Below are 24229 nucleotides of genomic sequence, written 5' to 3' on the forward strand. Positions count from 1 at the left end.
TGCATGAGGCCCTGGGTTCAATTCCTCACCACCATATAAGCAGAAAAAGCTGAAAGTGGCACTGTGGCTCAAGTGGTAGAGAACTAGCCTTGAGGTGAAGAGCTGAGGGACAGCGCCCAGGCCAGAGTTCAGGCCCATGAGGAAGGAAGGAAGGATTCAACAACTCAGGGCCTAGGCACTGTCCTGGAGCTTCTTTTGCTCAAGGCTAGCTTACCAATGAGCCACAGACCGTTTCCAGCTTTTTATGTTTATGTGGTACTGAAGAATCAAACCCAGGGCTTCATGAATGCTAGGCAAGCCCACCTACAGTTATACTATAATTTTATCTCTTAATATCTGGGTTTTTTTTTTTTTTGGTCTAAATTTATATACCAATGGATCTGGTCAACATTATGTTGACTCTGTTGTCAAACTCCCAATTTTTATTTCCTTCATTCAGGAACCAGATTTAGACAGTGTTAGCATCAAATAGGTGATCATTTCTTTTTCATATGAGCTTCATTTCTGGCTCTATGATTTTGTCATTGTGGCCTTTTTTTTTTCTTCACAAGCATTTCTCTGCAAGTTCATTTAAATTCCTCTTAGAATAAGATTGTAAATAACATGTCAAGGTTTTATAAAAATATATAATTTTAATAAACTCGACTAGGGGTAAGAGTCCTTTGGGGACAATGGTAGTATCCACATGATGAGCCAAACACTTCTTTGTGAGCAACCAAAGAGGATGGATGAGGTACCTAGGAATAACACCTTCACCTTCTAAAGAGGAGGAGGTATTGTTGACTTGTCCAGAAAAACAGATCAAGAGTCTTCCTTTTCCTGAAACCTATGGAGAAAAAAAGGAGTTGTTATATTCAAGCAAAGGAAGAGCTTCTAGCAGTGTAAATAAACTACTCAGCAATATAACCAAGGAAGGACTTATATTTTTTTAAAGGCTAAACTGAATTTAATTTAAAAAAAAAATCTCAAAATCTCAGAAAGTAGAGGAACAGAATAGTGATCTCAAAGCCATTGTCTCCCCCAAAATAAAAATAAAAACCTGCTGGGCGCTGGTGGCTCACACCTGTAATCCTGGCTACTCAGGAGGCTGAGATCTGAGCATTGCTGTTCAAAGCCAGCCCGGGCAGGAAAGACGGTGAGACTCCTATCTCCAATAAACCACCAGAAAACCGAAGTGGCACGGTAGCTCAAGTGGTAGAGCGCTAGCCTTGAGCTGAAGAGCTGAGGGACAGTGCCCAGGCCCAGAGTTCAAGCCCCATGACGGACAAAATAAATAAATAAAATAAATAAAAACCTTCAGGCAGAATGTGTATCTCAGTGGCAGAAAGTGGGCTTTGCATGTACAGAGCTATCCCTAGCTTTGTACAACAACAACAACAAAAATCTTTTTTCATATATCAAAAATCTGCTCATAAAATGTTAAAAAAAAATTAAGCAGAGACTGGAAAATATTCTTGAAAGATTTACCTAACTAAATATTTTTAAAACATTAACGGTATGGTAAGAAAGTAAAGATAGGGCTGGGAATGTGGTTCAGTGGTAGAGTGCTTGCCTAGCATGCATGAAGCCCTGGGTTTGATTCCTCAGTACCACATAAACAGAAAAAGCTGGAAATGGTATTGTGGCTCAAGTGGTAGAGTGCTACACCTTGAACACAGAGAGGCTCAAGGGCAGTGCCTAGGCCATGGGTTCAGCTCCAGGACCAGGAAGGGGGAGGTGTTGAAAAGGTAAAAGGGGGGTAAAGAAAGTAAAGGTAATCTTTACAGTGGTTAAAAATGATGTGAAATGTGAAACCTGGAAATGCTGATCTGGGCATTTTGGCAAATGTCTGTTATCCTAGCACCCCAGAAGTAGAGGCAGGAGGATCTGGAATTTAAGTCCAACATAGAGGGAGGAGGATCCAGGGTTTAAATCCAACATAGGTTACATAGACTGTCTCATTTAAAAAAAAAAAAAAAAGTGGCCTGTAATTCTAGCTACTCAGGAGGCTGAAATCTGAGGATCACAGTTCAAAGCCAGCCTGGGCAGGAAAGTCTGTGATACTCTTATTTCCAATAAACTACTCAAAAAAAAGAGAAGTGGCGCTGTGACTCAAGTGTAGAGTGCTGGCCTTGAGCTAAAGAGCTCAGGGACAGTACCCAGGCCCTGAGTTTAAGACCCAGGACTGGCGGGAGAGTTGGGGGGAGAAAAAGTCTCTGATAATCAAAAATCACCGAATGACTCAGCAGAAATAGAAGATAGCATCATCATTATAAAAACTATTATCAGAATTATTAAACTGAAAATATCATGTGCGTATATGTGTGTATGTATGCGCCACTAGTGGGGTTAAGGCCTCACACTATTGTTTAGCTGTTTTGCTCAAGGCTGGCATTCTACCACTTACGCCACACCTTCACTTCTGGCTTTTTGCCAGTTAACTGAAGATCAGAGTCTCTCAGATTTGTCTTTCCACACTGGTTTCAAATTGCAGTTCTGAGATCTCAGCCTCTTGAGTAGCTAATATTACAGGCATGAGCCACTAGTGCCTGATATGTTTAGTGTATATACTATACTTTTAATAATAAAAGGAAACAAGGTCCTGGTGGTGGAGAAGACTGAGATCTGGCCTTAAACTACAATTCTTCCAATCTCAGCTTTCTAAATAACTAGGATAACAAGCATAAGCCTCTACTTCTGGCAAGGCAATATTAAATGAGGTAACATCTGATAATTTTCCCAAGGTGAAGAAAAATAAATCGACCTCAGCTTCAGAAAGTTTAATAAATCCCAAACAAGATCAGTATAAGAGAGCTCAAGGTATAGCTGAGTAGTAGAGTGCTTGCCTAACATGCTTGAGGCCCATGGGACCACACTGAAGGTGGTGATGCCTATAATCTCAGCTACTCAGGATGCAAAAAAGAGGAAGATTGATGATCCAAGCCAGCCTGGGTGAAACATTATGGAGACCCCATTTCAATAAAGAAGCTGGGTGTGGTGAGACACATCTGTCATCACAATTACCAACAGGATTCCTATATGAGGTCCATCCTAGGCAAAAACTCAAGAGGCTATCTTACAAACAACTAAATCTGCTGGGGAACCAGTGTTTCACGTCTGTAATCTAAGCTACTCAGAAAATTGAGATCTGAGGATCCTCATCCTGCGGAAAGTCCCTAAGATTATCTCCAATAAACTACTAAAAAAGCCAGAAGTGGAGCTCTAGCTCCACTGGTAGGATTCTAGCTAGCCTTGAGCAAAAGAAGCTCAGGGACAGCATCAAGACCCTGAATTCAAGCTCCAGGACCAACACACACTAAATCAAAAAAGGGCTGAGAATGTGGCTCAAGTGGTAGATTGACAAAAAAGTCTGCCACTTTAATTTTTATTTTTTTGTTGGTCGTGGGGCTTGAACTCTGGGCCTGGGTGCTGTCCCTGAGCTCTTCAGCTTAAGGCGAGCACTCTACGTCTTGAGCCACAGCACCACTTCTGGTTTTCTAGTGGTTTATTGGAGATCAGAGTCTCACAGACTTTTCTGCCCAGGCTGGCTTTGAACCATGATCCTCAGATCTCAGCCTCCTGAGTAGCTAGGATTACAGGCGTGAGCCACCAGCTTGCCACTTTATTTTTTAAGTTAGCAAACACACAGAAGGGACAAGTGGAAGGGAAAGGATACCAACTTGCATTTGGTACAGGTGTAGAAGACAGTTTGCCCTTCATCAGCTGAGCGCATCTGTCTGGTGTGGTAGGCCATTCCTTCATTACCACATCGTGGGCAGCGCCTATCAACCTAAGAAAAACCAGGTGGATTAGGAAGGTCTAGTCATAGCCCCCTACTTTTTTTTTTCTTTTTTTTTCCTTCTGGTCCTGGGGCTTGAATTCAGGGCCTGGGTGCTGTCCCTAAGCTTCTTCATGCTCAAGGCTAGCTCCACCACTTGAGCCATTGTGCCATGTCTGGCCTTTATTGAGTAGTTTACTGGAGATAAGAGTCTCCGAGACTTTTCTGCCTGGGCTGGCTTTGAACCAGGATCCTTAGATCTCAGCCTCCTGAGTAGCTAGAATTACAGGCATGAGCCACCTCCACTCGGCCAGCTCTACACATTTAAAAAAAAAAAAAAAGAATCAGACTATCACTACTCAGGAGACTGAGATCTGAGAATCACGGTTCAAAGCCAGCCTGGGCCGGAAAGTCTGTGAGACTCTTCTCCAATTAACCACCGGAAGCGGCGCTGTAGCTCAAGTAATAGAGCACTAGTCTTGAGCTGAAGAGCTAGGGGCAGCGCCCAGAGTTGAAGCCCCACAACCGACTCCCCTGCCCCCCCCCCCCAAAATCAGGTTATCACATCCCTTTGAAGACTCCCCCTTTCCCTCGTGGAATCTCTGTAATCACCGCCACCACCACCGCCACCATCACCACCCCACGTCATTTTTTCTCCACCTTCTTTATGGAGTCTCACGGACTTTCCTGCCTGGGCTGGCTTTGAACCATGATCCTCAGTTCTCAGCCTCCTGAGTAGCTAGGATTACAGGCGTGAGCCACCGGCGCCCTCCCGGCTCTGGAGTCAGTTCTTGATCTCATTAACTTACTACTGGTCCCTGCGACTCAGGTCCTTCCTCCATTGACATAGGCTTGACATTCCCCAGGTTATGGAAAACAACTGAGGTCTTCACCACCTTCCCTTCGAAGTCTACCTGGGCAGTAAAAACATAGTGATGGGAGTGGCGCTGTGGCTCAAGTGGTAGAGCGCTTGCCTTGAGCTGAAGAGCGCAGGGACAGCGCCCAGGCCCAGAGTTCAAGCCCCACGACCGACCTCCCCCACCAAAAAGTTATTAAAAACATAGTGAAAACAACAGTGGCAACTAATAGCCGCAAAGCCCTCCCGGTGAGGCCGGGCACTCTCGCACCCTACCCTTCAGTTTTTGCTTGCTTTTTCCTTTAAACCAAATATACCAGTGTTGGGTTTCTGCGCTAGGGCCTCCCCTCCCAACCCACCCGATTTTAGAGTTCTCCACGCCCCCCACCCCCCAGCCCTTCCATCCCAAGCCTTCCACTGCGGGACCCCGCCGTGACCTCTCACCCCGCACGTTGACGGAGAAGCCACAGCGTGTACAGATGACCGCATCCTGAGTCCCAGGCAAGGGCAGGACCGAGCCGCACTCTGGACAGAAATCCAAGTCTGACTGGAAGCTGGAGCAAGTGCTGGCCAAATTCATGGCCGCCATGAGGTCAGGGGCTGGAAGAGAACACCAAGTTTATAGGTGGGGGGGGGATGGAAGGGAGGGGAACCTCCCGACTCCAGGAACATTCCTACTCGGTCCTAGGAGTTAGGCTTAGATAACCCAAGGACCCCCCCTCACCTACAGCTCCCGCCTCTGGGACCAAAGAGCCGGAAACTTGCCCAACCAAAAGCCGGCCGGTGGCCAGCTGGAGAAGCGACGACCGACTCGGTGGGCTAGAGCGTCCGCTCGGCGCCGGCGGAGGAGCAGCGAGCGCTCCTGGCGGGCTAGAGTGTCGACACAGCCCGCGTCGGTGGGCTTGACGTCATAATTAGTGGCGCACTAGCTCCCCTGCGGGAACCGAACCGCTCCGGGGCGGAGGGCGCAACGCCGGGCTCCTCTCGGTGCTGTGACGAGGAGGGAGAAAGAGACTAGGATGCAAAGGTGGGCTGCTGCAGCTGGCTTTACCAACGAGCACCCAATCCCGAGATATTTATTCATTTTTCTTTCTCATTCTACTGAGACCTCGTCGCGGGGGGGACATCTCCCCGAAAACTGTACTTAATGTACCGAGTACTGATTGCGTTGGTGAGAAGTCTATAACTTTTGCCGTTCTTGAGACTTTCCTCTCTCCCTTCTTGTATTGCGGCTATGCAGTGTTTAAAACAAAAGTCAAACATTTAGAGGGCTGTTATGCCTTGGGTCCTCCTGTCCTGGCAATACCTCCTTGCAGAAGCCACCCACTTTCTTGTGTTTTAGGGGTCCTTTCTGGGTACTTGAGATAGTTTATTAAGGGGCTGGAGTGGTGAGGGTGATGTTTAGTACAGAATAAAATGAAGAAGGGATAAGTGGGACTACTGGCATTCTCAGGTTGTGGAGGTGGTGTAACAGGAATAAATTAGATTGTCTTTCTCCTTTATGTGCCTGCCAGATGGGTGAGACTAGGGTTTCGTAAAATTTGGGTCAGTTTGTTTTTTCAGTACGGATCATTGGTCACCCCCTTCCCTCATACCATGCCTCCCATTCATCCAACTCCAAATCATTGTTGTCATCCATTGGACAGACAGTTGACATTTCCTAATCTTTTACAAAGCATGGGGATAATGCTATTCTCATTCATCTGAAACTTAAAATATAAGTAGAAATTTGTCCTGAAGGGACAGTATCTAGATAAGTTTCCTAGTTCCTTCTAGCCTTCCTACAACCACCCACCCAACTTGAGAGCTGCACCAAGCTCCTTTACATGCAACTTCTGGATTTATCATCACTGTTTTCTACTCAGAAAGGTACAAGCTTTGTTCTTTCCATCTTCTTTTCTCTGCTATAAACCTGAGACATGATAAAGGATTTTTTAACCTTTTTTTTATGATAAAGGATTTAAGACTCAGCCTCAAGCTGCTGAAGTGAGGAGTCCCATAATTTCACTTAATGGTAAAATATAGGTATCTTTTTGTCTTATAAAGGGAGATCAATTGCTGAGCTAATGATAGCAGGAAGTTTTTATTTTATTTTTTTGGTCATGGGGCTTGAACCCTGGGCTTGGGCGCTGTCCTTGCGCTCTCTCCAGCTTAAGGCGAGTGCTCTATCGCTTGAGCCACAGCGCCACTTCCAGGAAGTTTTTATTTTTATTCCTCTAGCTCCTTTCAGAGTAGAATTTGAAATTAGCTCCCCCCACCCTTCTTTTTGGCAGTGCAAGGTAGCAAACATAGGATCTAATACATGCTAAACAAGCACTTTACAATCAAGCCACATCCCTATGTCCCTATACCATTACCACTTTCCCTTTAGGGCTGGGAAGGTGGCTCAGTGGTAGAGCGCTTGCCTTGCAAGCCTGAGGCCCTGGGTTTGATTCCTCAGCACCACATAAGCAAAAAGGAAAAAAAAAGCCTTTATAGTTTGACAAACATATAGTTTGACAAATATTTAGTAAATATCCATCATCAATTGAATATTATCCTAATACAATAAAAGAACACAAGCATTATAAGGCATGGCCTTTTCTCATTAGAAGCTTACTCTTCAATAAATATCAAGCAGCTGTGTGAGGCTTTGAGCTGAGGCTGGGTGTGCACAGTTGAAATCTGACTCAAAGTGCACAAATGAATAATTGGAACACAAAGTGTGTTGAGTATAAAATGATAGCACTTGAGCCAAGCCTGTAAAAAAGAAAAAAAAATCCTATGAACTTTAGGGAAGATTGGCAAATGCTTGAACAAAAAGATACAATGTTATTGACTATAAGAAAGATGCTTAAGGGGCTGGGAAGGTAGCTCAGTGGTAGAGTGCATGCCTTGCAAACATGAGGCCCTGGGTTTGATTCCTCAGCACCACATAAACAGAAAAAGCCTGAAGTGGCGCTGTGGCTCAAGTGGTAGAGCGCTAGCCTTGAGCTGAAGAGCTGAGGGACAGCACCCAGACCCAGAGTTCAGACCCCATGACCAGCAAAAAAAAAAAGATGCTTAAATATGTGATAAGGATACTCAAGTAATTGTGAGAAGTTAGGATCACAGACTAATATGAAATACCAGATACTATACATAAATTAATAAGGGCTGGGAAGGTGGCACAGTGGTTGAGTGCTTGCCTAGCATGCATGAAACCCTGGGTTCAATTCCTCAGTACCACATAAGCAAAAAAAAAAAAGCTGGAAGTGGCGCTGTGGCTCAAGTGGTAGAGTGCTAGCCTTGAGCTGAAGAGCTGAGGGACAGCGCCCAGGCCCAGAGTTCAGGGCCCACGACTGGACCCAAAAAAAAAAAAAGGGGGGGGGGGACAGTCACATACAAATAAGAATGTGCCTAAGAAGTCCATGAGACTAAATATTAGATAGCAGACAGACAGCTCCTATTTGCTGAGAACCTACCATATGTCAAACATGGTACCACTCTCTTGTTCTAGTTCTTTGTTATATAGATATTATATAGATGAGGAAAGGGATGCAGAGGTGATGTTCCCTGAGTGACACACTAAGCAAGTATGGAATTAGTATTCATATGTAGCCCTGTCAGTCTCCAAACCTTTGCTTTTAACTGTAAGTGGCACATAAGTCACAAAGGGAGTTGCCAGGAATTCTTAGTGATTTAAATATGACCTCATAAACATGTAAAAAATTCATAGTCTAGACCATCAGCCTATGCTATAAATAAACCTGGAAGAACTCAAGTTTTCAACAGAGAATTGTCTCAAAATGGACTTAGAGTGAAGGATGGATGACGGCCTCAAGCATCCAGACAGAGGGATGGGCAAGCAAATATGAGCAAATTTTTCAAATATTAAGGAACAGAGATGCTGTATGTATTGATAGAGGCACAGAAGGCACGTCTTGAGAAACTGCAGAACAGACTGATAAAACAAAGGTCTAAAATTATCTCAGAAGACAAGAAAGACTTGGAGACTGAGCAATCATGCAGAAAAGAAGTTGGACTTACCAAGGAGCCTTTTTGTTTCCCTTACCAATCACAAATACAAGATTCAGAATGGTTCACACTGAGTCCACAGGAGAAGTATGGTTTGAGTCCATATGGAAGATTCCCTGTTTACTAAAAGAGCATTCCTCACTGGGTGCTCGTGGCTCATGCTTGTAATCCTAGCTGCTCAGAAGGCTGAGATCTGAAGATCTTGGTTCGAAGCCAGCTCGGGCAAGAATGTCCATGGGACATTAACCATAAAAAGCCAGAAGTGGAGCTCAAGTGGTAGAGCACTAGCCTTGAGCACAAAAAACTCAGGGACAAAAAACTCAGGCCATGAATCAAGCCTTAGGATCAGCATGGAATGGTTTCCCTTGGGGAAGTGGCCCTTGTTCTTGGCCAAAGCAATTCAGTTCTTTGACTCAGACAATAATGAGTGGATGTGCTGGCATATCCCACATTCTAATTTATGTTGGCTTTTTTTATCTTCTAGATTGGCCTGGGCACATGTGTCTAAAGATCCTAGGATTGCTGCAGGTCAACAGTCCCCACTGGAGAAACAGATCTTGGTAAATTAGTTATCTTCATATCATATAGTATAAGACTACTCAGAGCCCAAGTGACACCTTCGTTTTTGTTTTTTTTTGGTCTGATCGTGGGCCTGAACTCTGGGCCTGGGCACTGTCCCTCGGCTCTTCAGCTCAAGGCTCGCACTCTACTGCTTGAGCCACAGTGCCACTTCCAGCTTTTTTCTTTTTGCTTATGTGGTGCTGGGGAATCGAACCCAGAGCCTCATGCATGCAAGGCAAGTGCTCTACCACTGAGCCACCTTCCCAGCCCCACCTTCGCTTTTATATACTGCTAAATGTTTCCAAGCTATTTCCATGGTTAATAACAATGTATTATTTTGAAAATTCCCAAATATATGTATATATGTATATTTATATACATACACACACACCTTTTTGGTTGTGGCCGTTCACATTTGCAGAACTCCCAGGTTTGCCTGAGAGTAAAAGGAATAAAATTTAAATGATTATACAAAAGTAAATGCAAAGAGCATTTATCTTTTCTTGGTGTTAATAGAGAGAGTAGAGCTGGATGCTGGTGGCTTATGCCTGTAATCCTAGCTACTCAGGAGGCTGAGATCTGAGGATCAGGGTTCAAAGCCAGCTGGGGCAGGAATGTCTGTGAGACTCTAATCTCTAATTAACCACCAGAAAATCAGAAGTGGTGCTGTGGCTCAAGTGGTAGAGCACTTGCCTTGAGCTGAAGTGCTCAGGGACAGTGCAGGTCCTGAGCTCAAGTCCCACAAGCAACAACAACAACAACAAAAAAAAAAAAATAGGGAGAGTAGGTTCTTGTTTAAATGTGTTCAAGGAAGTAGATTACTGCCTCATGAAATTCTGAACCTCACTTTAACAGAATCTAGGTGGTGTGCATACAACAGCAGCAAGACAGTTGATAACTCAAAAATGCCAAGAGGAGCATGAAACACTTTGTAAGGAGCAAGCTGTTTCTCTTGACTACTGGCTTGCCAGAGCAGAATCTTACTATAATGAAAGAATGATGGAAATGATGACAGCAGAGAAGGGCATGGAATTAAAGACAGAAGTGAAGAATAGAGGAACAAAAGAAAGAATAGAGGAGCCAAAACAATACTGCTGGTTACCCAAGAGAGACAGGAAACAGATAGAAAGGCACATACATGGAACAGGACAGGCTAAAGAATTTAAGAACAAAATTTGTAGACAACCACAACCCCCCAGTGAAACAACATTACCCAAAATTGTGCCAGAAAAGCCTTGCGTCCCAAAATCGCAAAGAAGAAAACAAGTAAATGAGAGAGAACAGAGACAAATTAAAGACCATCAGGAGCGAATGACCCGAGGGAGAGAGATTATAGAGGAAAAACTCAAGGACCGAATCTTGAGAAAAAGTCAAGAACAGCTACCTACACCTGAGAAGTGCAAGAGAGTAAAGAAAGACATTAAAGAGTTTGAAAGAGTCATTGTGTATCCACTTTACCAGCCGTCCAATAGAAGTTTGATTAAAGTGAATATTCTTATGGAAAAGTCTGAGAATAGAGAGGAAGTGAATATAGATTTAAAATCATGTGAAAGAAAATTCTTAGCTGTGCCACCCTTTTTGAGAAGTCAAATAAGACAAATAAAAAATTAGTTAAGTTTCAATGTTTTTGTGATGAAATCATATCTCTTAAATGAATTTATGTATTTATTTTACCACTTGTCACTTTTAAGGGTTCAGTGAACATTACCATTTGTATCACATGAGAAGTAAAAGATAGTTCTGAATTTGAAAACTTGATCAGTAGATTTTGGTTGCTTTGTGTTCCAGTTGCTTATACATTTTGTGTTTGTTACACTTAACTTTTTTTTATTTTGTTTTGTTATTTGTCATGGGGCTTGAACTCAGGGCTTGGGCACTGTCCCTGAGCATTTTTGCTCAAGGCTAGCATTCTACCACAGCTCCACTTCTAGTTTGAGGTGGTTAATTGGAGATGTGTCTCAGGGACTTTCCCGCCCAGGCTGACTTTGAACCATAATCATCAGATCTCAGCCTCTGAATAGATAGGATCACAGGCATAAGTTATCAGCACCCAGCTTGCTTACCTTTTTTGATGTTCATTTTTCTCATATATAAAGTGAGAATAATATCTCAACTTATGAGTAAGCATGCACATGTGAATGGTGCCTCATAGTAACAAAACAGGAGATGGGCACATTTTATCTGGGACTTAGAATATCCCAGTGGGAGAAGAAAACTCAAATACTACTACATCTCTTCTGTGTTCTTCTCCCTCCTCATAATAGTGATAGCTACAGTTCTGGTGACTACAGTTCCAAGGAGAACAAGAGCAGCAGTAATTCCTGGGAAGGGAAGGAAAGGTGAGGGACCCTGACCCTGCTGAGGATCTCTAGATGATGCCTGTATTTCCTGACCACACACAAGCTTTGTGCCCAAACCCCTAACTTTCCCCATCTCAGGCTGAGGGGCTCAGGCAGCCCCTCATGTTGAACATGGCATGTATATCTGCTTTTCCCAAGAAGGTGGTACCACAGCTGCTCCCTGTAGGCCTGGTCTCCATAAACTTCATGCCCTGGGGCCTGGTCCTCTCCATCCCATTGCCAAGTCAGGGTGATCTCAGGGTAGAAATCCAGGACTCAATAACTCAGGGTGCCTTCTCCCCTTCAGGACTTGAGTGGAAGGTCACATGTGTCTGAGGGAGTTCTGAGAAGAGTCAGAAAATTCCTATGGGCCACTTGAGAATAGATCATCTGACCATGCTGAGAATAAACAAAATAATTGCATTTCGGATTAAGAGTGTAGAACTTTCTTAATGAGAAGGGAAATTGTATGGCATTGTTATATGAGTTGTGATAAGTATATAATAAAATAAGATGATAATAGAGTCTGATATACAAAAATATACAAAAATTTTTGCACTGGGTGCCAGTGGCTCATGCCTATAATCCTGGTTACTCAGGAGGCTGAGATCTGAGGATTGGGGTTTAAAGCCAGCTCAGCCAAGAAAGTCAGTAAGACGCTGATCTCAGGTTAATTACAGAAAAAGCTGGAAGTAGTGCGATGGCTCAATTGGTAGAGTGCCTTGAGCAAAGCCTTGAACAAAATGAGCTCAGGGACAGTACCTAGGCCCCAGAGTTCAAGCCCCAGGACTGGCAAAAAAGTTATTTTTATTTATTATTTATTGCCAATTGTGGGACTTGTAATTTCTTTTTTGCTGGTCATGGGGCTTGAACTCTGAGCCTAGGTGCTGTCCCTGAGCTCTTCATGAGCATGCTACCACTTGAGCCACAGTGCCCCTTCCGGTTTTCTGGTGGTTAATTGGAGATGAGTCTCATGGACTTTCCTCCCTGGGCTGGCTTTGAACCTTGATCCTCAGATCTCAGCCTCTTGAGAAGCTAGGATTACAGGTGTGAGCCACTCTTGCCCTGCTAAAAAGGTAACTTGTAAATTAAAAAAAAAAAAAAAATAGCCCTCAGGGATTGGAGATGTAGCTCAGTAGTAGAGCACTTGCACTTGCTTAGCGTGTATAGTGCTGTGGATTCAATCCCCAGCTACACACACCACAGAATCTTCAGAAAAGAAATGGATGGAAATAATTTTTTTTTCCAGTTTTCCAGAGTTATCAACAGGCTGGAGAAAGAGGTTGTTGGGAGAATAGATGGAATCTTCAAACTGAGAAGTACTCTTGGGACCTCTCCTGTCTTCTGCTTTTTGTGCAGTCCAGGGTTCTCAGAAGCATCTTCATCTCTGCATGGGTTCCTAGTCTCCATGTTGGTCATCTCTGCCCAGTTCAGATCACACAAAGCAGCTAAGTCCCCTCCCTGCATGCAGGGCCAATCCAAGAGGGCAGAGCAGCAGTGCCCTCCTGTGGCCACAGGGTTGAGGACAGGTGAAATTCCTTTTCACCTCAAATCTTTGCCTTTGCAAGGTCATGCCTGGCTTCCAGCAACTGGCTTAGACCTCATACTCAAAGTCCTGTTTGCAGTCTTGTTTACCAAATCCACATGGCATAATTTTCCTCTCCATTGAGGGATGGTGGACTCTGCCTCAAGGTAGAAAGAGATAGAAGTGGTAGAGCACTAGCCTTGAGCTGAAGAGCTGAGGGACAGCGCCCAAGCCCAGAGTTCAAGACTCATGACCGACAAAAAAAAAAAAAATTCTTTGCATTTTCAAGTTGCTAGAAGAACCTGAGAAGATTAGAGGGGCAGCTGTGAAGTCGCAGCACTAGTAGGTGTTGCCTGCTGCAGGGCTGTGTCGTAGAACTCGGAGGACTGTTAGACAAATCAACTCTAACCTGTACAGCATGCGCACACATACACATACCTGCATCAATAGCAGCAGGAAAACAAAAAAACCAATAGTATGAAAAAGCAAAGATTTGGAAGTGGCACTGTAGCTCAAGTGGTAGAGCGCTCGCCTTGAGCTGAAGAGCTGAGGGACAGTGCTCAGGCCCAGAGTTCAGGCCCCACGACCGACAAAAAAATAAGAAGAAGAAAAAAAGCAAAGAGTGGGCTGGGAAGGTGGCTCAGTGGTAGAGCGCTTGCCTTGCATGCATGAGGCCCTGGGTTCGATTCCTCAGCACCACATAAGCAAAAAGAAAAAAAAAACGGAAGCTGTGGCTCAAGTGGTAGAGCACTAGCCTTGAGCTGAAGAGCTGAGGGACAGCGCCCAGGTCCAGAGTTCAGGCCCCACAACAGGACCCCCTCTCCCCCCCCCCCCCCCAAAAAAGAAAAGAGTGAAAAGAGGCAATTCTCTGAAAGAGATATACATAGTACAAATCATCAAGATCAGTGACTCAAGCAACTTGCTTCTTGTTATCCCAGAGCAGGTTTTCCCACAATAAAGAACTGTAATACCCTCAACCTGACTCACACCAGTTGGGGACAAGTGTGAGTACAGCACTGAGCAGAGAGTTGTCTGAGGTGGCATAGGGGTTAGTCAACACACATCTCACCAAATCCTAGCCCCGTCTCCACAGAGAGTTGGTTGGGTGGCTCCAGGCTTTTGTGCAGAAATGTGCATATTGAGTCTACATACAACACTATGTAGAAGCTTACTGTGTCTTCCTCTAGTTTTCCCATGGGGTCTGAGACTTTGTTGATTTATCTTCAGTATTCATTTCTGTGTGTGTGTGTGTGTGTGTGTGTGTGTGTGTGTGTGTGTGTGTGTGTGTGTGTCTGTGTCTGTGTCTGTGTGTACTGGGGCTTGAACTAAGGGCCTGGTTACTGTCCTTTTTTTGCTTAAGGCTAGTACTCTACCACTCCATACACAGCTTTTTGGTGGTTAATTAGATCTAATGAGTCTCACAGATTTTCTTTCTAGGGCTGGCTTTCAATTTGATCCTTCTGAGTAGCTAGGGATTTATAAGTGTAAGTCACTGGTGCTCAGCTCATCATTGAGATTTTATCTTGCTCCAGTCAGGGTGGTGATCATTAAGGAAAACAAATAACAAATGGTGAGAATAGGAGGTTGACAGGGGACCCTGATACACAGGACCCGTATACTCTGTTGGTAGGAATATAAATTACTGCATCCCCACCTCACCCAAATAAAAGAGTGCCAGGCTAGGATAGGCAGTGCTATCAGTAAAGTACGGCGTAGAGCCTAGCTGTCTGTTTTTGTAAATAAAGTGATTTAGAACCAAGGTAAGATTTGGGTGAGGCAAGGTCAGGCAGGTCAGCTGGGTGCTGGTGGCTCACACTTGTATGTAATCCTAGCACTCAGAAGGCTGAAATCTAACGATCAAAGTTTGAAGCCAGCTCGGGCAGGAAAGTCCTTGAGATGCTCATCTCCAACTAACCACCAGAAAACTAGAAGTGGGCTGTGGCTCAAGGTGGTAGAGTGCTAGTTTTGAGCACAAAAGCTCAGGGACTAGTGCCCCAGGCCCTGAGTTCAAGTTCTACAATTGAAAAAAAAATAAAGTCAAATCCCATCTTTACTGAAAGACTGGTTTAGTTTCTTCATATATAATGGAACAAATGCCCTCATCTATAACCATGTTTCGTGGGGGTATGAAGATAGTGGAAATCGCATCACTTTTCAACCAATGTCTGTGCCTCCTACCACCTTTCCCACCAAGTTTATTTACTGTAGAGGCTTTGGTTTCAAGTTCTGGTGCTGTGAGATCTGATGTCTGGCCAACGCTCAACAGCTTGAGACCTGTTTCCTCACTTGAAAAAAACCCTGAGGCTTGAACTCAGGGCTTGGAAATTGTCCCTGAGCAAAACTTTGCTCAAGGTTGGTGCTCTACCATTTGTGTCAGAGATCCACTTCTGGCTTGTTTGGTGGTTATTGGAGATAATGGTCTCATGGTCTTTCCTGAACTGGCTGGCTTTGAACCTCCATCCCCAGATCTCAGCCTCCTGAGCAGGATTACAGGTGCGAGCCATTGATGCCCAGTTTACCATATTAAGTGCTAGTTAAGTGAAAAAATTTAAGTGTTGTGATTTTAGTTGAGCTTATCAAGAGGGGGGAAAATCACTGCGAGAGTTGAGTTGGATTCTATAACTTGGCGAAACGACGCTGGTGAGGTACTCGCTGTTTCCCTGCCTCTTCTATCTCTGTTTTCTCCCCCTTGACTAGACTTTTCTAAGATATGTGCCTCTTAACCCCTCTGTAAAGTTCTCTTTCGGGCTCACCAGCTGAGTTCCAAAAGCTTTAGTGACTGTTTTCTAAGCGAGTGTCACTTTTTACAAGAGTAATAAATTAGATCTGGGACTATGGGGGCATCTTAGCGCTAGGGGAGGACCAATGTTACATCAACTGGCAGGGGTGGAGAGATGGAGGGGCGTGGCAGTGCCCCCTAAGCGTTCGGCTTCTTAGGGTGCCCACTCTGGACCTAGTGGGGACCACCGCCCGAAGTGGGTCAGTTGGCGGGGTGGGTGGGAGGGTGGGAGGGAGCGGAAGCAGGCGGAGCTGGGGCGGTTCGCGCGCTCCGGGTTGAGCTGGGCGGAAGCTGCGGTCCCCAGGCCGAGCCCTGGGAGTCTGCGTACTCGGCGCCCAGAGGGTGAGTAACCCCGGCAGGAGTCGCGCCGACCTTCTAATGGCTGGTGCGGGGTTGGTACCCCTGGCACCGCCCGGCCGTGGAGGGGAGACTGCGCCTTACCCCCGGGCAGCCTCCAGCCCTGAGGCTCCCTGGAGGAAGCCTGAGTTCGGCCCGGGAAGAAAGGGCTCCGAGCACGTGTCGGGAGTCGGGGTCCCAGAAAGGAAGTCTCGGGACAGATGGGCACCGGGCGATTTTGATTATGTTGTATGTGTGCCAGCAGTGAGGCTTTGGCTCGCCTTTTTCTCTAAGGGGCTGGCGCGCTACCACTGGGGCTGCACCCCCACTTCCGGCCTTTTGCCGACGGCTAATAGGAGGCTAGAGCCTCTGGGACTTTTCTTCCCGGGCCGGCTTCGAATCCCGACGAGGGTAGCTAGGCGTGAGCCACCGGCGCCCAGCTGAATGGGAGTGTTTTGGAGTACGTTGGCGGGCGCGGGGAGCGTTAACGCGCGCCTGCTGTGCGGGCCCCGGCGACCCAAATAGCCCTTTGCGCCTGCCCGGAGGAAGCCGCGATCTGCGGGCCAGGCGGGGGACCCTGAAGGTTCGAGCGGAGAGCTCACGCGCACAGCCTCCCCGGCTGCTCGGGAGGACGAGTCTAGGAGAGCCATTTTGCGTATCCGAGGAGCGAAGAACTCAGATGGCTGCATGGACAAAGCTCTCAAAGGCTTGTGTATGTATGTTGGAATTTCTGTCCTCCGATTTTTTTTTTTTTTTTGTGGGAAAGAAACCAGGAGAAGAAAGGGAGCAGGACTAAGAGGATTGAAAGATGGCGACACATTCCCTCGGCAGGTTTGCATTGTGAGAGGGTGGGGGCCAGGCCCGGGCAGATAAAAGCCCACTGTGAATATCCAGACTTCCACTTCAGAGCCCTGTTCAGCCCTGGGGTCATTTATGCCAAGCAAATACCATCAAAGGTAATGGAGAGTCGGAGATGGCTGCCGCTGTCAGAGCTCCCACAGAAGTTAGAATCAGCACCATTCTGACACTCATTCTCAGTAAGAGCCACGCAGGATGCAGTGGCTATCGCGGGTCTCCTCTGCTGTAGAAGCGGAAGACCAGGATCTTAAGGACACTAATTGAAGCTGGAAAGTGGGAGAATAATCCTAGATCTATTCTTTCATGGTCGTAAATAGGGAGGGAAGGAGAAGAGAAAACCAATTTCCTGTTTTAGGGAGGCAAAATGAATTGGGAATCCAATTTACTGTTCATCAGATACCTTTTTCCTTGCTGATATTTTGAGTACCGTTACTCTTCTCGAAGAAGTGGGCAAGTTTTTATGTTTTTCTTTGCACCTGGAATTGGCTATCAGCAGGAAGAGGCAGGCTTCAGCCATGTTTGTGTGGGAGCAGAAACTTTTTTCAAGGTGAACAGGAAATTACAGTGAATCTGAATCACTAGGAGTTTTGAATAAGTTGAGTTCTGTTGGATTGTATTCTTTACAAGGACTAGATGTGCAGAAGATCCCTGATTTATGATGGTTCAATTTATGATACTTCAAACTTTACAGTGGTAGAAAACCTTATGCATTCAAGTTGAAATACTTTGAATTTTGATTTTGCTCCCAGTTTAGCAATGTGTAGTAAATAGAATTTTCTTGATATTTGCCTGCTGTGTCAAGGCTACCAGCTGCAGCTCCTAAGTCAACCATGGGGTTGGGAGGGGAAAGCTATCATATTCTTAATCAGATGCATTGTGATGGACTTCTTCCTTTATGATGTTTTAAGTTATGGTGAGCTCATGAGGATGTTGTCCCATTGTAAATTTAGGAGTACTGAGTATTTAAAAATCCAGTTACTGGTAGCTCACATCTGTATTCCTAGCTACTCAGGAAGCTGAGATCCAAAGATCACACTTTGAAGCCAGGCAAGAAAGTCTGTGAGACTCTTTATCTCCAATTAACTACTAAAAGCTGAAAGTCTGTGAGACTCTTTATCTCCAATTAACTACTAAAAGCTGAAAGTAGAACTGTGGCTTAAGTAATAGAGCACTAGCTAATCTTGAGGAAGAAAAAAAAAAAAGCTCAGGGACAGCACCCAGGCCCTAAATTCAATTTCCAAGATTAGTGTGCACATGTACACACACACACACACACACACACACACACACACACACACACACAGTATCCAGGTCATAGGTATATAGTATATACTAGAGTCAGGCCCTGGGCTTGATCTGTGCAAGTACTGTGTGTATTCATCCTGAGAGGAATCTTAGAGAATGTGTTTATTAACATTTTCCATGAAAGCATATCGAGGATGAGATTTGCTCAAGGTGGCTTGTGGAGATGCAGGCCAGATTCCCTAACTGCTTTTCAATGGATCGCACCTGGATCTAAGGTGCGATCAATACTTCTCGTGTAGATCCAGAGTATCCTTGACTTTAAATGGCCTCAGAAGTTGTTATTCAGGGTAACTGATTTATAAGGTAACTTTCTCCTTGCTGATGTGTTGTCTCTCCCTGACCTCAGTTTCCTAGAGGTGGGCCACCAGCCAGTAGCTAAAAGCAGGCTGGGACAGGCAGACACCTAGCCCCAGCCTGGCATTACTGGACAGTAGTAGCTTAGCCCAGGAGAACCAGGTTCCTGAGCTTTACAGTTCAGACTTTGAGGGAACTAAAGATATTCTTACTTGTGAAAGCAAATTTGGACAGTAAAACAAACAAGGAAGAATTTCCCTTGAAGCGGACATACTTGTCACAGGAACCTATATTAATCCCCAGGTCCTAGCAGAACCTCTCCATCTGTCTGCTTATCATTAAATAGACATTCCTGGGAGCCAAACCAGAAGTAAATAAAGCCAGAGACACGATAGGAAAAAAGGTGCTGCTCCCTTGGTTTGGCAGGGTGTCAGCAGCCCTGCTGGAAGCCAAGAAGAAAGACTGCTGGTGGAAGATGTAGATAAAGGAAAGGAGAATAAGAAAGAGAAGCACTGGGTCCTAGACTCCTGAAACTCTCATCTGTTCCCTGGCTCTTCCCTGACTCCCTAGGGTCTCAGAATGTTTCAAGCCTAGCAACAGAAAAAGGAGCACTAAGACTTTCTTCCCTACTATTTTCATTGACTATTTTCTGAAATTTTTGTTAGAGTAGCAACCATATTTCCCTCCCCCGCTTTTTTCTGTGCTGGTCTTGGGACTTGAACATTGGCCCTGACACTAGCCCTGAGCTTTTTTTGCTCAAAGCTAGCACTCTACCACTTGAGCCACAGTTCCTCTTCCAGCTTTTTCTTTTTCTTTTTAGTTTAATGGAGCTAAGAGTCACAGAGACGGGCACTGGTGGCTCATGTCTGTAATTCTAGTTACTCAGGAGGCTGAGATCCGAGGATCACAGTTCGAAGCCAACCTGGGCAAAAAAGTCAATGTGAGACTCTTACCTTCAATTAACCACTTAAAAACTGGGAGTAGCACTGTGGCTCAAGTGGTAGAGTACTAGCTTTGATCACAAAGAGGCTCAAGGACAGCGCTCAGGCCCTTGGTTCAAGCCCCACAACTGACTCCTCCACCCCCTCCCAAAAACATCTCACAGACTTTCCTGCCCAAGCTGGCTTCAAACTGTGATCCATAGATCTCAGCCACTTGTTGATAGGCTATACTGGCATGAGCTACTGGTGCCCGGCTATTCTTTCCTTTCTATTTATAGTCAATGTTTCACTTTTTTCTGCCACATTTTCTTTCTTTGTCTTCATTCTTCCTTTCCTTTCTATAAGTCACAATTACTGATTTTGTGCCTGTCTCCATGTTTCTCTCTTCATTCCATGGTTTTATATTTCTCTTAGGTTTCAATTTTCTGAACCTTGAAACTACGTTTACAAACTCTCCTAGTCTGTCCTGCTCTTCCAAATGCAAGTGTCCTTGGAGGATGTGGCTGTGAATTTCACCCAGGAAGAGTGGGAATGTTTGGATACAGGTCAGAGGACCCTTTACGTGGATGTTATGACTGAAATCTTGAAGAACCTGGAGTCTGTGGGTAAGAGGCTGTGGTCCTTCAGGCAACCCCATTGAGCTAGGGCTACAGAAAATCTGGTTTTCCTAGGCAGGTAGAGAAGCTTACTGTTAGCCTCTCTGACACTAGAGATGTGGTCGCTAAACTTAGATAGTAAAGGAAAAGAAATTAAACCTAGAATGAAACCAAGCTCTGGTGGCACATACCTATAATCCTAGTACTCAGGAGACAGATCTGAGGATGGCAGTTCAAAGCTAGATAAGGCAGGAAAAAGTCTGTGAGATTCTTATCTCCAATTAACTACTCAAAAAGCTGAAAGTGGAAGTGTGGCTCAAGTGGTAGAACACTAGCCTTGAGCAAAATAATTCAGGGACAGCCCCCAGACCCTGAGTTCAATTCCAGGACTAAAAAGAAAAGAAGAAAAGAAAGGAAGAAAGCTGACATGAAAACAAAGATAGTATTAATAACAATGAAAACCTTAAAATATACAACTAAGTCACTCTTGTGTGCCAGGCACTTTGCTAGGAGCTAGCCTTTTGAAAGTCATTTCCCTGCATGTAAGTAATCTAGATTAAGATTCTTGTTTTGGTTTTTTTTTTTTTAATTTTGGGTCCGGTCGTGGGCCTGAACTCTGAGCCTGGGTGCTGCCCCTCAGCCCTTCAGCTCAAGGCTAGCGCTCTACCACTTGAGCCACATCACCACTTCCGGCTTGTTTTTTGCTTATGGGTGCTGAGGAATCGAACCCAGGGCCTCAAGCATGCAAGGCAAGCGCTTTACCACTGAGCCACCTTCCCAGCCCTAGATTAAGATTCTTAAAATGGGTACACAGGAGATAGCAGATGTGAAAGGGCCATGTCTGGAACCAATACAACTTATTCCTTCTCATCAGTCAGGATATTTTTCTTCCTTAATCAGCTGTGATTGCCGAGTTTGAGCAGGAGAGGCAGGTGAGAGAAGATCTCTGTCTCCTAAACAACATGAGTCTCCCTTCAGGTAAGAATTGCAAAGGAACGGATGATAAAAGGTCCAGGACAATTCCTGAAAGGATGGAGAACAAACTGAGAGGATCAAGCCCCAGTATATTCTTTCCTAGCACATACCTTTCCAGTCTAGTCAGACTTGGAAAAGACCATGAAATCAAAGGCTCAAGTCCCTTAACTTCATGATGAATATCTAAATCTTTCAAAATAAGTGAACATCATTTAGTTTGTTGTAAATGAGAGATCTTATATGGGTTGTTACATTAGCGATATTCCTTTGATTAAAAAGTTCTTTCAAGGGCTGGGAAGGTGGCTCAGTGGTAGAGCGCTTGCCTTGCAAGCCTGAGGCCCTGGGTTTGATTCCTCAGCACCATATAAGCAAAAAGAAAAAAGCCAGATTGAGGCCCTGGGTTTGATTCCTCAGCACCATATAAGCAAAAAGAAAAAAGCCAGAAGTGGCGCTGTGGCTCAAGTGGTAGAGTGCTAGTCTTGAGCTGAAGCTGAGGGACAGCGCCCAGGCCCAGAGTTCAGGCCCCACAACTGGACCCAAAAACAAAACAAAACAAAAAGTTCTTTCAAGGGCTGGGAAAGTGGTAGAGCGCTTGCCTTGCATGCATGAGGCCCTGGGTTCAATTCCTCAGCACCACATAAGCAAAAAGAAAAAAACCGAAAGTGGTGCTGTGGCTCAAGTGGTAAAGTGCTAGCCTTGAGCTGAAGAGCTGAGGGACAGTGCCCAGGCCCAAAGTTCAGGCCCCACTACCGGACCCCCCCCCCAAAAAAAAAATTCTTTCAAGAGGGGAGAACAAACTGATCCACAGATCTCAGCCATTTGTTGATAGGCTTGCAGCATGAGCAACTGGTGCCTGCCATTCTTCCCTTTCTATTTATAGTCAATGTTTGACATTTGAGAAGAAATGTACTCACTACCTTACTGTAACTGTAACCCCTCTGTACATCATATTGATAGTAAAATTAAGTTTAAAAAAATTCTTTCAAGAGAAAAGTGAAGCAGTGAGATGATAGGTTGGAAAAGGAGAGACATGTTTCTGGGACAGGAGTAAATGGGTTAGAGAGATGCCAAGACAGGTTAGCAGGGACACCCAAAACTACCAGCACTGATAGCTTTGAACTCTGATAATACTATACTTTTTCAAACAAATATAGAACTATGATAAAGCTTGATTTATTCATGAGGCATAGTAAGAGATTAAACCCTAATAAAATAGGATGGTTATTATCTGTACAAAAGAAGTTAAATAAATGTAGTATTTCTCAAAGAATTTTTTTTTAAGCGGGTGCCAGTGGCTTATGCCTGTAATCCTAGCTACTCAGGATGCTGAGATCTGAGGATTGTGGTTTGAAGCCAGCCTGGGCAAAAAAAGTCCCCCTGAGACTCTTATCTCCAATAAACCACTCACAAAAGCCAGAAGTGATGCTGTGGCTCTAGTAGTAGAGTGCTAGCCTTGAGCACAAAGAAGCTCAGGGACAGTGCACAGGCTCTGAGTTCAAGTCTCAGGACCTGGAAAAAAAATAATTTTTTTGTCATTTAATATTTTTGGACTGTGGTTGACTGCTTAACTCAAACACTGAGAGGTGAACTCATAGGTGGAGGATTATTGTATACTGTGGAATGTTTGTGGGAGTGAACAATACTAAAAACGAGAAGATGGATTTCAAAGAATATGGTTTAGATATCCGATATTATTGGAAGATTGTGGTTAAAACTTTATTTGCTTATAATTCTGGTCTATGAGTACTAGGGTAGGGTGAATATGTTGGATAGGAAAGGGGTGGCAGAAAGGACCAGCAGCTTGCACTAAAAGAAAGCTTGTGTTGTCATAGTGAATCCTGTGTTAATTTCTTCTTTCACCACAGGATTCAAGGAGGGACAGGAGAAAGAAGAGGAGGAGGAAGAGGAAGAAGAGGAAGAGGAAGAGGAGCATCAAGAACCAGGTCAGGATCTGAGCAATGAGGGAACTAATGATAAGACAATATCCCTTGCTTCCAAGAAAGAAGGCCATATCCCATTCTCTGCCCTAGATCGGATTAAAGAGAAGACCCGAGTGGGCAAAGCCTCCAGAGTTGGACCACCTTTTTTGTGTCACAGCTGTGGCAGCGGTTTCAGCAAGCGCTCCCAATTCTATAGCCATCAGTGTATTCACAGCCACAAGCGGGTTAACAGCTGTAACCAGTGTCGAAAGTTGTTGGGGAACCCCCAGGCCCTCAGCTACCATAGACGCCTGCATCATGCAGACAGGCCCTTCAGTTGCTCTCTCTGTGACAAGACCTACCGTGATGCTTCTGGTCTGAGCCGGCACCGCCGTGTTCATATGGGTTACCGGCCCCATTCGTGTCCTGTGTGCGGGAAGCGCTTCCGAGACCGGTCAGAGGTCAAACGCCATCAAAAGATACATCGAAACAAGGAGCCAGTGGCTGGAAACCAGAAGCCTGTTGTAAAGACTCCAGTTTCCACAGCTGGATTCCAGGCGCCTACAGTTAGGAGCCGACGGCGCATCCGGGGGCTTGTGGACGTGAACCAGACTCCTGTCACCAGAACCCGGGCATCCAGTGGTAGAGCCGTCTGCCTAGCTAGCAGATCCAACTCTCCTCCAGCGAAGCGCTCAGGAGGCAAGGTCTTCTCTTGCCCTCATTGTCCCTTGACTTTTAACATGGAAGCCGATCTCTCCAACCATCAGAAGGTCCACTTTCCAGAGCAGAAAACCTACTGCTGTCCTGTCTGTGACCTCTGCTTTGAGGTGAAGGAGGACCTTCTGGATCACTGGAACAGTTCTAAACTCAAGGACCTAGAACCTAGGCCACAAAACCTGGGTAGCCCTCCAAAATGCTGGGTGGTCCTGGGTTACTGGCTGGGCTTCCTTTCCAATCCCCCATGGTCAGGAAGGACTAAAAGCAAGCAGGGAATGGATCTTCTAGGATCTATGGCCCCAGAGGAGGGGAAGCCACGGAGAAAAAAAAAAGTGGAAAAAGGAAGGAAAGCAAAAGATAAGTGAAGGTCTTGATACATAAATAAAAGGCCAGCTGGGTGCAGGTGGCTCACACCTGTAACCCTAGCTACTCAGGAGGCTCAGATCTGAGGATCACGGTTCGAAGCCAGCCCGGG

General features: G+C 45.2%; 3 protein-coding genes across 8 annotated transcripts; 2 read left to right on the top strand and 1 right to left on the bottom strand.

Annotated features, from left to right (window-relative positions):
* Positions 1-606: 606 nt before the first annotated feature.
* Polr1h (RNA polymerase I subunit H) lies at positions 607-5436 on the bottom strand. 3 transcript variants are annotated; one of them, XM_042684201.1, is made up of 5 exons: positions 5342-5436; positions 5058-5213; positions 4567-4667; positions 3660-3769; positions 607-826 (listed from the first exon to the last, which is right to left on the bottom strand). In XM_042684201.1, the coding sequence occupies exons 2-5, from the start codon at positions 5200-5202 to the stop codon at positions 802-804; spliced, it is 381 nt and encodes a 126-aa protein (XP_042540135.1). In that variant the 5' UTR covers positions 5203-5213; positions 5342-5436; the 3' UTR covers positions 607-801. The 3 variants fall into 3 exon arrangements, with proteins under 3 accessions (XP_042540135.1, XP_042540134.1, XP_042540137.1); XM_042684200.1 differs by having other exon boundaries at positions 5338-5436; XM_042684203.1 differs by having other exon boundaries at positions 5351-5429.
* A 120-nt stretch (positions 5437-5556) lies between these two features.
* LOC122111406 (putative uncharacterized protein ZNRD1-AS1) lies at positions 5557-10928 on the top strand. Its single transcript, XM_042684228.1, has 3 exons — positions 5557-5640; positions 9094-9169; positions 10026-10928. Exons 1-3 carry the CDS (start codon positions 5633-5635, stop codon positions 10779-10781), a joined length of 840 nt encoding a protein of 279 aa, XP_042540162.1. The 5' UTR covers positions 5557-5632; the 3' UTR covers positions 10782-10928.
* A 5178-nt stretch (positions 10929-16106) lies between these two features.
* Positions 16107-24217, top strand: Zfp57 (ZFP57 zinc finger protein). Of its 4 annotated transcripts, none has more exons than XM_042684216.1 (4): positions 16107-16155; positions 19962-20152; positions 21044-21121; positions 22984-24217. In XM_042684216.1, the coding sequence occupies exons 2-4, from the start codon at positions 20026-20028 to the stop codon at positions 24117-24119; spliced, it is 1341 nt and encodes a 446-aa protein (XP_042540150.1). In that variant the 5' UTR covers positions 16107-16155; positions 19962-20025; the 3' UTR covers positions 24120-24217. The 4 variants fall into 4 exon arrangements, with proteins under 4 accessions (XP_042540150.1, XP_042540149.1, XP_042540151.1 ...); XM_042684215.1 differs by lacking the exon at positions 16107-16155 and adding an exon at positions 16211-16865; XM_042684217.1 differs by lacking the exon at positions 16107-16155 and adding an exon at positions 16211-16861.
* Positions 24218-24229: the final 12 nt, after the last annotated feature.

The sequence above is a fragment of the Dipodomys spectabilis genome, unplaced genomic scaffold (assembly GCF_019054845.1).
Source record: "Dipodomys spectabilis isolate Male_0828 unplaced genomic scaffold, ASM1905484v1 ptg000085l, whole genome shotgun sequence".
Lineage (NCBI taxonomy): Eukaryota > Metazoa > Chordata > Mammalia > Rodentia > Heteromyidae > Dipodomys > Dipodomys spectabilis.